At 41.8% G+C, this 14181-nt stretch overlaps 1 protein-coding gene across 3 annotated transcripts; it reads left to right on the plus strand.

Moving 5' to 3' along the window:
* The first annotated feature begins 2691 nt into the window (after window positions 1–2691).
* On the plus strand, window positions 2692–14071 carry LOC311100950 (3-phosphoinositide-dependent protein kinase 1-like). 3 transcript variants are annotated; one of them, XM_084141932.1, is made up of 14 exons: window positions 2692–3195; window positions 5542–5820; window positions 7662–7704; window positions 7875–8012; window positions 8162–8306; window positions 8540–8637; window positions 8813–8888; window positions 9020–9088; window positions 9275–9371; window positions 10205–10378; window positions 10561–10784; window positions 10962–11019; window positions 11306–11458; window positions 11620–14071. In XM_084141932.1, the coding sequence occupies exons 1-14, from the start codon at window positions 3172–3174 to the stop codon at window positions 11731–11733; spliced, it is 1692 nt and encodes a 563-aa protein (XP_083998058.1). In that variant the 5' UTR covers window positions 2692–3171; the 3' UTR covers window positions 11734–14071. The 3 variants fall into 3 exon arrangements, with proteins under 3 accessions (XP_083998058.1, XP_083998059.1, XP_083998057.1); XM_084141933.1 differs by having other exon boundaries at window positions 2692–3161; XM_084141931.1 differs by having other exon boundaries at window positions 2692–3125.
* Window positions 14072–14181: the final 110 nt, after the last annotated feature.

Consider the following 14181-nt stretch of genomic DNA (forward strand, 5'->3'; position numbering starts at 1 on the left):
CTTCACATGTCACCAAATAACTGATTAAAACACACTGTTTTGCAATGAAGGTCTACAGTAGCCTCAGAAGCACCCTCTAGGATAGCACCATGGTGTACTCGGAGGACAGCTATTTTTCGTCCTCCTCTGGGTACATTGAGTTCAATACAAAACCTAGGAGGCTCATGGTTCTCACCCCCTTCCATAGACTTACACAGTAATTATGACGACTTCCGGAGGACGTCCTCCAACCTGCCAGAGCTTTCGCAGCATTAACTGACATGTTGTCCAATCAAAGAATCAGAGAATGAATCTAGTACTGAAAGCATAAGCTAGCTAGCACTGCAGTGCATAACGTGTGCTGAATAGTTGACTCCGAGAGAAAGACAATAGTTGAACAGTTTTGAACAAAATAATTTATTCAAGAAATGTAGGAGAAGCAGCAGAGAGAGAGAGAGCTATATTTACTTGTATTTTTTCTTCTTAGTTTACCTTTCACTTACATAGCTAGCTAATGCAGCTAATTTATCCTCCTCAACAACCTGACTCAAAGAGAGGAACGCTAGCTATTTATGTTAGCTAGCTGGCTACGGCTATCCAACACCGCAACTCTTCCAAGTCAAGGTAAGCTTTTGGTTTGATTAATTTATTGCCACTGGGGCCCGCTGGTGTAACTGCTAAGCTGCTTGCTGTACATTGTACACAAGGATTGGATTGTGGGTTGACTAACACATTAGTTCTAGTTGCTATGTTGACTATGACGTTAGCTAATATGATGACAATGATATAGGCTGTGTAGTGGTTATGGTATGAAGGTTTGGCTTGGAGAGGTTTTTTCTCCTGGTCACAGACAGCTGTTGTGTTTTGCGCTGAAGTCCACAAGCGAAGGGAAACGGTGAGAGGAGGAGAGCATGTAGATGCAGGAAGGAATTATACAATGAGCAACGTGATGATGCTGTATGTGAACTGTGTGTGAGGGTGATCAAAGGTGTAGTCATTCTGCCGATTCTGTTGCAAAACATTTCTTAAACGGAACAAAACAGGGATGGACCTACCTGATTTTGTCCAACAGAAACTCTTGTTTTAGTTGCAAAACTGAACTTTTTGCTGGGTGAATGGAATATGCATGACAATCATTCAATATGCTGTAATACATATATATAAGGCCATGCTCATTTAAAAAAAGGTCCTCCCTAATCTTAAACGGCACCCACCGCCACTGATTACATATCATCTTTGTTTAGTATACTTGGGACTTTGAGGAGAATGGCAAGACTGATTCACTACGTGAAAGTCAAGATATTGAGGTAATTTGTTTACTTCACATTGTCTGTACACACTCTTAATTCAGTAAAAGTGAATTCATGATTATTACATTGAATTAAATGTAATGCAATAAGGCATCTTAATCCATAGTTATGTAAGTGAAAAGACTGAAGATATGAACAACAAAAGCAGCAGAGATGGGTATCATGCAGCATTCACGTGCTAGTCGGAACTAGGAAACTGACATTTCAGACTTGCTACCTGGTTGTAGTTATACACGTGCCGCGTTCAACCATTTAGCAAGTCGGAAATGTCCGAGTTTCCTAGTTCCGACTAGCTTGTGAATGTGGCATTAATGACAGGCATCAACAGCAAAAATAATAGATTTAGTATGAAAATGAATGTGTGTGGATGATAGAAAATATATTTGAACATGGGATGTACTTGGACCCATGTTAGCTGCTCCTGTAGACTTCCAGTCATAACGCTAGTTAGCAATGGATCCAGAAACTCCATTCAACTCCCTTCAAACTGCACACAGAAATGGTATCCATGAGTTCATCTGACTCTGGGTAAGTAACAAAAAAGGCTTCATTGCCAAAATGTCATCCCTTTAAGGTAAATGTTTGAAAGAGGAGATCATGACATGGAGTATCTACAGTGTGAAGAGTATACAGTATCGGCCTATTATTCTTGAAACATAACATTTGTTTTATGCTGAGTGTACAAAGCATTAAGGACACCTGCTCTTTCCATGACATAGACTGACCACGTGAATCCAGGTGAAAGCTATAATCCCTTATTGATGTCACTTGTTAAATCCACCTCAATCTGTGTAGATGAAGGGGAGGAGACAGCCTTGAGACAATTGAGTCATGGAGGGTGAATGGGCAAGTTAAAATATTGAAATGCAACACTGCTGGGTTTTTCACGCTCAACAATTTCCCATGTGCATCAAGAATGGTCCACCACCCAAAGGACATCCAGCCAACTTGACACAACTGTAGGAAACATTGGAGTCAACATGGGCTAGAATCCCTGTGGAACGCTTTCGACACCTTGTAGAGTCCATGAGCCGATGAATTGAGGCTGAGGCTGCAAAAGCTGGGGTGCAACTCATTAGGAAGGTGTTCCATATGTTTGGTATACTCAGTGTATGTCTGTGTTGCCTGCCAACATGGAACAACAATTAAGACACAATCAAAATAATAGTTATGCAAAGGCACTTTGAAATAGGGGTTGAATGACATTTATGACCTTTCCTAAAACGACCGTCACGGTCTTCATTTTTATAAAGTTCCTTTGAAGCGCGAAGGGGGCAGATACAGGAAGTAGATCTTCTCCTGTCTTTGCGGGGTTAGTTATAAACATATTTGGTAACATCACAGAGTTTTCAAACCCAGGCGCAAAATCGATATATTCCCAGGAACGCGTCGTGAAGCAGACTCGACAAACCAGCCCGGGGGACCCATTGCCTTGCAATGGGAGAAGTGAAACTTCGTCCTTCGTTGTTAATGTTATCGAATTCTAAAGGCAAAACCTAGATTCGAGAAAATATCTTAAGCAGCTGAACCTGTCATCACTACAACGTCGTGAGAGTCACAAACTGGCACGTTTGAATTTTTGACAATAAATAAACTTTATATCGACGGCCTGCAGAGGCGCAGTTCGGCGCGACACGACCTTTAGACCCGATGACGTTTTTCTGCGCATGAGCTATGCTAGCCAACGTCGCAATGACATCGTCTACAAGTGTGATCGGGGATTTCTATTAGAGAAGCAGTTTCTGCATATCTTCATACTGTACTGTCTTTGGTAACATTGTTGTGGAACGACGTCACAGCTGGAAAATGAAGGCGCAGAGGCAGCCATTGCTGGAGGTTCTGTAATCATTTTATTCCAAATAAATACTCGAGGTAAACTTCCATGGCAAGAGCCACAAGTCAGATTGTGAGTATTGCAACGTTCATCCAAATGTCGATTCGAAGCCGTTGCCCAATATGTATTGTATGGCGGCAGTTTGACAACATTTTCGATGTGTTACTGTTAGGCCCTCATTTCAAACAGCGGTAAGAGGTCCTCTCTGACTGACTAACGCATTAGCTACGCGCAGTCAGTCGATGAAGCTATCTAGCAACCAACTAGCATGCTAGCTCGCTAACGTGAGTTGAAATTCCTGGTAATTAATTAACTAGCTAATGTAACGTTAACTAACTAGCCAGCAAGCCAACTTGGCGGTTACGCCTTTTGTAGTTAAAAGTTTCTAGCTAGCTAAGGACGTTACGTTAACTGGCTAACTGTAATCGTCAGTGAAAGGGATTGCGAACAAATTAATGTATTCATTAACGTTATTTACATTACAAACTAGCTATGTATTTGGCTAGTAAATTCATATCTAGGTAGCTACTGTTAGTACTGTACATAGCTCTGGTACTAAATTATTACTATGAGGATTTATGGGTAAATTAGCTAACGTTAGCTGTGTCAACTTGCAATCATCAACTTGCAGTCATCATTAGCTACTGTAGCAAGTTAACTTGTTGTTGAATACCTGAAGCGTCAGCTCTAGAATTAGCTGAGGATGCTAACAAGATAACGTTAGTTGGTAGCAGACTGCTGAGACTTTCCCGTGAAGTTGCATCCCTAGCTAGCTACATGTCCTAATCAACATGATGTAACGTAAGCAAACTAACGTTAGCTAGTTTACCGATAACAATTACTCATGGATTAGGACCAATCTGGCCACACCTTGTGCCACAATTGTGGATCGCCGTTGACTACCGTTGGCTAGCTCGAGATTTCACCTGACCGTGTTTGACAAACAATCCAGTTTCCTAAACTGGCTAGCTACAAAACAAACGTTCGCTAGGTAGCTACCTAGCTTCTCATTTCCCAGGCCTAGGATGGTAGCCTGCTAACGTTAGCTAACTAACTCAGTTTAATATTTTGGCAGTGGATTCAGAATCTAAAGCTTTTCCTTTGGCCGGTGGTAGGTGTTTAAATCGTGCTTGTATGTTTAATGTCCTTTTAAGCGGGACTGGCTTGCTAATAATTCATGACGCTTGCTGCTCACTAAACGAAACCACCTTTTTTTGCGTTGGCGTCCTTGCTCACATTCACAAGCTGTTAGCCAATGCATATTTCCTTGTTAACATTCGTTAACGACATGATGCCATCTAGTTACTTGCTAACGAAAATGCACCACATAATGTATTTTTGTTTACCAGTCAATCAACTGTGTTAATATTGTCTGTAATTTAACTTAAGTATTGGGTGTCTGATTGGAGGACGTAAATGGGATTTTTCATCCAGGGAAAGGGTTGGGTCAGGAGTTTTTCCATCTACTTCACGTTGTCTTGTCCACAAGATTAATCTCCACCCCAAGTTATTAAATTGCTCCATAGTGAACACAAGGTATGAGGTCACTTACTGATCATGATGACTTAAATAGCTAGATGATTCAAGGCTGAATGCCCACATTGTTAAATGAATACGTTGACGTTTTGCCTCATCCTCAACTAAGCATATATTGTCTGGAGTGGAACATGCCCTAGGTTGTACATAGAACAACATCATATTTAGTTAGGTTAAAGATATGCCCAAGCCCCACAAAGCTATTCTTTCCCCTCAACTTCCCATCTCAATTCTCAAAACATGGGCTGCTCTCTACCTGTGCTGTTACTTGGGCTGGGAGCCCTGCCAGCTATCTTCAAGAGAGAGGCAGTGATTTGTTTGTTTTCAAACACCTACCAGACATACACATTTGAGAAACAATATGAAGGATGACTCAAAGGTGCTAAGGGAATTGTATCCCCTGGCATTTCTGATTTAAAATAGTTTAGACTCTATATGAGAGAGAAGGGGGGGGGATACCTAGTCAGTGGCACAACTGAATGCATTCAACCGAAATGACTTCCGCATTTCCTACACGTGTAGCTTGAGTTAGCCTTCCTCCTCATGGGGCCCTCAGTCCCTCCAGAGAGCAGCACTTGAGCTTTTTGTTCACACCTAAATTCTTAAAGGACTGTCTGTGACTGAACATGGCATAGCCTAGGTGTTTACTCAATGTTTTGTCACAAAGTACCCAGAGTTTAGGGACAGAGTAATGCCAGAATGACAACCTACTGTTAACTGAAGACAAGACATTAGAAATAACTGAGGATGATTGAGCAAAAAACTTTGGCCCAAGTCTAGACAAATAATTATGCCCAGTACGTTCCTCCACCTGTTCACCCCTCTCTCATTTTGTAGTAGTAACATCACCTAATGCCCCCCCCCCCCCTCTCTCACATACAGTATGATGTTGTGCCCATTCAATCCAGCGTGGTCATCTGTTCCTGCCCACATCCATCAATGGTAAGAAATCAGCCCGACTCCTGCTCGCCACTTGCCATCCCAGGCGCAAGTAGCAGCCACTATCCCAGCATGGAGGGCCCCACCTCCGAGTCCCGGGCCACGGGCAAACCTGCCAGCCTGGGTGCCGAGCTCCGGGCACAGCAGGCCCCTCAGCCCCGCAAGAAGAGGCCAGAGGACTTCAAATTCGGCAAGATACTGGGAGAGGGCTCCTTCTCAACCGTAAGTAGCCAGCATTCCATTTCACTTACGAATTAGCCCTAGATAAGTGTTGTGGCATGTAAGCATTCTTGTGGTCATATATTCCAGTGACTCATCTTCAATTCATGCTAGTTGATCAGGAATGACTGAGTAGTTTCAATGGATTTTAAGTTAACCTGGCACCTAATTTACTATGGGGATGAAGTGGTCTACTGCGTGAGTTTTAGAAATATATTTTCTTCAAACTATGTACAGTGCATTCGGAAAGTATTCAGATCCCTTGACTTTTTCCACATTTTGTTACATTACAGCCTTATTCTGAAATTGATTAAACTATTTTTTTCCCTCATCAATCTACACACACGATAATGACAAGCGAAAACAGGTTTTTTGACTTTTTTGCAAATGTATTAAAAATACTAAACAGAAATACCTTATTTACATAAGTATTCAGACCCTTTGCTATGAGACTCGAAATTGAGCTCAGGTGCATCCTGTTTCCATTGAGATGTTTCTACAACTTGATTGGAATCCACCTGCGGTAAATTCAATTGATTGGACATGTATTGGAAAGGCACACACCTGTCTATGTAAGGTCCCATAGTTGACAGTGCATGTCAGAGCAAAAACCAAGCCATGAGATTGAAGGAATTGTCCATAGAGCTCAGAGACAGAATTGTGTCGTGGCACAGATCTGGGGAAGGGTACCAAAACATTTCTGCAGCATTGAAGGTCTCCAAGAACACAGTGGTCTTCATCATTCTTAAATGGAAGAAGTTTGGAACCACCAAGACTCTTCTTAGAGCTGGCCACCCGGCCAAACTGAGCAATCGGGGGAGAAGGGCCTTGGTCAGGAAGGTGACCAAGAACCCGATGGTCACTCTGACAGAGTTCCTCTGTGGAGATGAGAGAACCTTCCAGAAGGACAACCATCTCTGCAGCAATCCACCAATCAGGCCTTTATGGTAGAGTGGCCAGACGGAAGCCACTCCTCAGTAAAAGGCACATGACAGCCCACTTGGAGTTTGCCAAAAGGGACCTAAAGGACTCTCAGACCATGAGAAACAAGATTCTCTGGCCTGATGAAACCAAAATTGAGCTCTTTGGCCTGAATGCCAAGTGTCACGTCTGGAGGAAACCTGGCACCATCCCTACGGTGAAGCATGGTGGTGGCAGCATCATGCTGTGGGGATGTTTTTCAGCGGCAAGGACTGGGAGACTAGACAGGATCGAGGGAAAGATGAACGGAGCAAAGTACAGAGAGATCCTTGATGAAAACCTGCTCCAGAGCTCTCGGGACCTCAGACTGGGGCGAAGGTTCACCTTCCAACAGAACAACGACCCTAAGCACACAGCCAAGACAACGCAGGAGTGGCTTGGGGACAAGTCTCTGAATGTCCTTGAGTGGCCCAGCCAGAGCCCGGACTTGAAACTGATCGAACATCTCTGGAGAGACCTGAAAATAGCTGTGCAGCGACGCTCCCCATCCAACCTGACAGAGCTTGAGAAGATCTGCAGAGAAGAATGGGAGAAACTCCCCAAATACAGCTGTGCCAAGCTTGTAGCGTCATACCTAAGAAGACTTGAGGCTGTAATCGCTGCCAAAGGTGCTTTAACAAAGTACTGAGTAAAAGGTCTGAATACTTATGTAAATGTGACATTTAAAATTTTTTTTTTTTTAATTTAATGTGCAAAGATTTCTAAACCTGTTTTTGCTCTGTCATTATGGGGTGTTGTGTGTAGATTGGTGGTGGGGGAGGGGGGGGGGAGTAATTAATCAATTTTAGAATAAGGCTGTAACAAAATGTAGAAAAAGTCAAGGGTCTGAATACTTACCGAATGCACTGTCTTTTTTTCTATAGGTTGTCCTTGCAAGAGAACACGCAACGGCAAAAGAATATGCAAGTAAGTTCTAATTTAGGCATTAGGTTAGAACTTGGCTTCCATGGATCATACTTGTTGCTCTTCAATGTTTAAAAAAAATGTTGTTTACGGATTGTCATAAGTGCAAAGTTGCTGTTTATCACATTTGATCTTTTACCCTTAACTCTACTTGTAATTTTTCTCTCTTCCAGTAAAAATTTTGGAGAAGCGGCATATTATGAAGGAGAACAAGGCTCAGTATGTGAAAAGAGAAAGGGATGTAATGTCGAACCTAGATCATCCATTCTTCGTCAAACTGTACTTTACATTTCAAGATGATGAGAAGTTGTGTATCCTTTAAAAACAGACCATGATGACTTGGAGCCTGACTGTATCACCAACTTGTTTAGCAACTTATCTTGTCTTAGTTGTATGGTAAACATGTTTTCTTGTGTTTGTTTGTTCCTTTGATATGTCGTTTTTCTTAACTTGCTATTAGATTTTGGCCTTAGCTATGCTAAGAATGGAGAGCTTTTGAAATATATTCGCAAAATCGGTTCTTTTGATGAGACCTGCACTAGATTCTACTCGGCTGAAATTGTTTGTGCACTAGAATATTTGCATGAGAAGGGGATAATTCACAGGTAAGAAATGTCAGAACTGGTATGTCTGTAATGGTATGTTACAGGTTATCGTAGTTGAATTTATATCCTGATCATCAATTTTAATAAGAAATGTACAACATTTGTATAAATAAGTTGACTTACAAACTTGCTTCCACTATGTTTACGCAAATTAGTCCTTCTTGCTATGCTAAATTCTGTTTTTGAAAATGTAGGTTGACTAGGTTCCCTCACATGTTTCTTTTGTCTTTCAGAGACCTTAAACCTGAGAATATTTTACTGAGCGAAGACATGCACATCCAAATAACAGACTTTGGAACAGCAAAGCAGTTATCTTCAGATAGCAAACAAGGTACATGTATAGACTTTTATCAACATAAAGCATTCATTGCGATTTATTTCTCCCTGAACATTCCCCAATTCTATAATGTTCTTACTTTAATACACACATTTGTTCTCACTTTACAGTTTTGATCAGTCTCACGTCGAGTGTGTTGTCTGGTTCATACCCCCTTATTGTTTTGCAGCGAGAGCAAACTCCTTTGTAGGAACTGCGCAGTACGTGTCTCCAGAGCTGCTGACAGAGAAATCGGCCTGCAAGAGGTAATTGGGACTCTACAATTTGAGTACCTTGGAGTGTTGTGCCAATGCATGATTTTTCTATGCAGTTAGTGAATATGTCTGTCCTTCTCCGATAGGATATTATATTGATGTCAACTGGTTGTGTGTTTCAGCTCCGACCTCTGGGCCTTGGGATGCATAGTCTATCAGCTGGTGGCTGGGCTACCACCCTTCAGAGCTGGGTAAGGAGAGCACGACGTCTGCTCTTGGCCTCTTTCACCTTTTTTTGTTTTAGCTTCTGTGATAGGCTTACAGCTTATTTGGATATTAGGACGTTTTATGGGGTTGCTCTTACCTCCACTTCACTCACTGTCCTTTCTCTGGCTTCCTTCACCCCTCATGACGTATCTGTGCTTACTTCGGACCAGAAACGAGTACCTAATATTCCAGAAGATAATCAAGCTGGAGTATGAATTCCCTGAGAAGTTCTTTCCCAAAGCCAAGGATCTTGTTGAACAGCTTTTGGTAGGTCATGTTTTCATCAATATACTCAATGTAATTCTGTAATATCAAATTGTATTTGCATTTGACATTTACATCATTTAGCAGACGCTCTTATCCAGAGCGACTTACAAATTGGTGCATTTATTTGTCACATACACGTGTTTAGCAGATGTTATTGCGGGTGTAGCGAAATGCTTGTGCTTCTAGCTCCGAAAGTGCAGTAATATCTAACAAGTAATATCTAACAATTTCACAACATATACCCAATACACACAAATCTATGTAAGGAATGGAATTAAGAATATATGGATGAGCAATGACAGAGCGGCATGGACTAAGATACAGTAGAATATTATAGAACACAGAATATACATATGAGATGAGTAATGCAAGATATGTAAACATTATTAAAGTGACTAGTGTTCCATTTCTTAAAGTGGCCAGTGATTTCTATAGGCAGCAGCAGCCTCTAATGTGCTAGTGATGGCTATTTACTAGTCTGATGGCCTTGAGATATAAGCTGTTTTTCAGTCTCTCGGTCCCAGCTTTGATGGACCTGTACTGACCTCGCCTTCTGGATGATAACGGGGTGGCTTGGGTGGTTGATGCCCTTGATGATATTTTTGGCCTTCCTGTGACATCGGGTGCTGTAGGTGTCCTGTAGGGCGGGTAGTTTGCCCCCGGTAATGCGTTGGGCAGACCACACCACCCTCTGGAGAGCCCTGCGGTTATCAGCACTGCAGACGAGGATGCATGTTGTGGTGTGTCCCTCCATCATCCACACACTGGTTTAGTTAATTGTAGTAAGAGTTGAAGGCTTTGGGTCAGTGAACGTGATTCTGTTTCTCTTACAGTCGCTGGACCCTTCCAAGAGAATTGGTTGCGAGGATATGGGAGGGTACGACCCCCTGAGGGGACACCCGTTCTTCGAGACCATCTCCTGGGGAGACCTGCATGTGCAGACGCCACCCAAGCTCACTCCATACCTGCCAGCCATGTCCGAGGATGACGAGGACTGCTATGGAAACGTGAGACACTTCCACACATACATTGAACATGGCAACATGAAACGGGTCACCACGTCATTGTGGCTTGTGATGATTTTTCAAGAATCCTGTTCATTAAGGGATCCATGTCTTTGTGCCATGCAAAAGCCCATGCTTTAAGCCAACTTTACTACCTTCTGCCCCCATCTCCTGTCTTCCCCCAGTACGATGACCTCCTGAGCCAGTTCAGCAGCATGCAGGTGGCCCTGTCCAGTTCGTCCCACTCGCTCTCCACGCCTGAGACCATTCCCCCAGCGCCACAGAGGTCCAGCAGCAACATCGAGCAGTACATCCACGACCTGGACAACAACTCGTTTGAGCTGGACCTGCTGTTCTCCGAGGAGGAGAAGCAGCTGTTGCTGGAAAAACAGACCAGTGGGAACCCCTGGTAAGCCCCACTCTGAAGCATTCTCGCCTATTCAAATTTGTTTAATAAGCGTTGACCATGAAAATGTGATGTTGAATTGATAGTTTGAGAGTTTTGTAAAGACTTTGTTTACATTGCTTTGCTTTTATTTGCTTGGAAGTACTTGCTCGTAACCCTTACTATTACTGACTTACACAGGCACCAGTTTGTTGAGAATAATTTGATCTTGAAAATGGGCCCAGTGGATAAAAGGAAGGTGAGTGGAAGCCAAACCAGTGGTATTGAATCTTTACACCACATCTCATAAGTTTTTAAACTCAAAGTAAATAAGTTCATAAAAGTGGTGTCACTTTTGACTTACCAAATGTTTAGTTGTTGACAATGAGGAGCAATGTTTGTATGTAGTTTCACTTGTTAGAGCTGAAGAAAGCTGATCCTAGGTCAGCAGCAAGGGGGAATTCCACCTCTGGTGTGGAATGTCACACTTGGCACTAGCTCCCTCTGGTGGTCAACTCATGCCATGTCTCATGACTCCATTGCAGGGCCTGTTTGCTCGGCGGAGGCAGCTGCTCCTTACTGAAGGGCCACATCTGTACTACGTGGACCCTGTCAACAAGGTCCTGAAAGGGGAGATCCCCTGGTCCCCTGAGCTGCGCCCAGAGGCCAAGAACTTCAAGACCTTCTTTGTCCACACGGTAATTGTGAACTGCAATTAACACTTATTGATGACACTGAAATGGCTGAATCATATTTCAAACTGACATTATTACATAACCTCTGGTTTCTTGTCTAACAATATTGACTTTGTCTCAGCTTTGGATGTTTTTATTTCATCTTTGTTGTGATTCGTTTACAGCCCAATCGAACATACTATCTGATGGACCCCAGTGGCAACGCTGACAAGTGGTGTAAGAAGATCCAGGAAGTGTGGAGAAAGATCTATCACAAGCAACAAAATCCTGGCCTATAGGAGAGCAGTTCCTCCTGCGGCCACTCCTTCCTCCAAGCTCTGAGGCCAATCACAGAGAAACATCCTCTTTAGTGCCCTTCATCACCGCAATGTAAACAAACTCTTTTAGAGACGCTGGCATCTAGACCTTGTTTATTTTCCTTTTCTGAAATTAGCAGAACCAATAGGAAAAAAGACACCATGGGATTCAGGGTTGCTTTGCTTGTTCTTTGTGCTCTGTGAGGCTTTTAAATGCGTTTATTTTTTTCATGTGTGGATGATGACTTCCATGCACATCGGCATCTTATACATTCTGCAGGGGAACGAGAGGACAGGCTTGTTTGTAGAATTTCACTGGTGTAGGTACCATTAGGGCCATCTCAGTGCAAGGACTGGTTTCCTTCTTCAACCATAACAAAACACAATCCAGCATCGCTCGTACACCAGAGCTTATCCCAATACAGTATGATACTCAATCCAGATCCTAATCCAACATTGTATGCCTCTGTAATTTTACCTGAACTCGACACACACATACTCCAGACTATTGCCTGGTTCAGTATCACACTGCAAACAGGCGCTTACCCAATAAAGTATATTTTTGTCAGACCCCCATTGTCCACATAGTATATATGAATTTGTTCTCAATACTCTTGGTACTTACTGACTGCAGTCCGGTTTGGGTCTGTATGTTCATGTTTCAGGGCAGAGCGCTGGTCCCCAAAGTGAGGCATAGATATGAATAGCACTCAATTGCTTCAGCGTGGGTTCTCCATAGACAGACTGTGAGGACAGTCCCTAATAGTACATTGCAAATAGGGGGTGGGTGAACATGCCACTAGCTTGTACTCTTATCATAAGACTCGCTTAGCTTTCCTGCACGGCCAGTTTTTTAGCTTAGCCTTGTCTGCTTCTCTCCCAGGGCACTGGAGATATAGTTTTATTAAAGTTAAGGTGGGTATTTTGACTGCATTGGCAACCATGGATAATAATATTGAAATATTTGGCTGTTCTTTACCATTCACTGGCTATTTCTTTGTGGTTTGAATAATTTTAGTTTTCTTTTGGTGGGATTGACGGTTCATCTTAAGTATGTCCTGTTTTAAAACAAAACAGAATGCTGACCACCCCATGTTGAACCGCTTTGGCGATAAGGAAAGCTTCAAGAGTTACATCCGTAATACAATACTATACTATCATTTATTGGAAGCAATCACAATACAGCTGTAGTCCCAGGGAAAGTTGTCTGCTTTGCCTCGTTGGGTTATCAAGGTTCATTAGGAATGTCCGTATGGTTTTTCTACAACTTGACACCTGGCCCAATATGTGTAGATTGATTTTACTTTTGCTCTTTTTTTTTTAGAGATATATAATAGTAATACTTTTAATTCTGACATTACCTAAAGGTCCTCTCAAGATATTCCTCCAGCTCTTAGTCTGTGTGTGACTGGAGCAGGTGAATAATAGCCTCTGGCTTGGGCTTAACTTGCTTGGACGTCAACTAAAGGGTATCTGATCCAATTAAGATGAAATTGCTGTATCTGTCTCTAAAGTAAGGAAACACTATAGAAAGTGTTTGCTTATCTCTTGCTAGAACATTTTTTAAATCAAGTTGGGCGGCAGTCGGTTACATTGTATGTAATACTCTACCTGGTTTGTAACCGACTAGAACTGTGATGTACAGATGATGTATTATTGAAATCTGAAGCAAGTAATGCAATGATATTAGGATACAGTTTTTGTATTTTTATTCTTGTATAAGGTTATTTGATGGCTATTGTTTAGCCTCTAGTTCATTCTGTGTTATTTAAATTCTAATATATGAATCATATTTGGATTGAAGTCATGTTCAGGGGCCATGTTGTGTATGTATTGAGATGTAAAGCCTTTGAATGTGAATAATTATTGTAAACTATAATATTTTACAGCTTTTTTCTTACTATATCATATACATTTTCTATTTGCTCAGTGATTTAATCATATTTCTGATAATTTAATGATTCTGTTCATTCTCTCTCTGATTGTTTGTGCGCTAGGTCAGTTGTTGAATGATGAATTTTCCACGTAATGCTTGGTAGTCCAGTAATTAAAGCATGTAGGGATTTAGGCATACAATAAAACCATGCCTCCTGTCTTCTGTTACAACCTGACATAATACTTGACTGCTGAAACATTACAAATGTATCTTTCCATCAGTTTTCTGCATAGTGTTAAATTGATACAATATAAAGGCTTGTAAGAAAGAGTACATTTCCATTCAAACATGACTAGCTGTTCAATCTTATAAGTAGGTATACTGTATCCACCTGATTTTAATGTTGTGTAAAAAAAAGTTTAACAATATAAATTGTAGCGATTTTATGCGTTTTGTCATATTTTATATAATGTTTGAAATTATTCTGCTTTTGGCCCAATGCATATTCTGTTATTGTTGATAAAGTGGAGTGGTAGGCAGCTAGTAGGTGGAGG

Source organism: Coregonus lavaretus (genome assembly GCF_964263955.1).
Source record: "Coregonus lavaretus genome assembly, chromosome: 25".
Classification (NCBI taxonomy): Eukaryota; Metazoa; Chordata; class Actinopteri; order Salmoniformes; family Salmonidae; genus Coregonus; species Coregonus lavaretus.

Bases quoted from the DNA above. Each gene is read 5' to 3' on its own strand.
- LOC311100950 (XM_084141931.1), top strand. From the start codon at position 3,096: ATGAAGGCGCAGAGGCAGCCATTGCTGGAG. The intron at 8,889-9,019 runs GTAATTGGGACT...TGTGTGTTTCAG, and splicing joins GAGAAATCGGCCTGCAAGAG to CTCCGACCTCTGGGCCTTGG. The intron at 10,379-10,560 runs GTGAGACACTTC...GTCTTCCCCCAG, and splicing joins ACGAGGACTGCTATGGAAAC to TACGATGACCTCCTGAGCCA.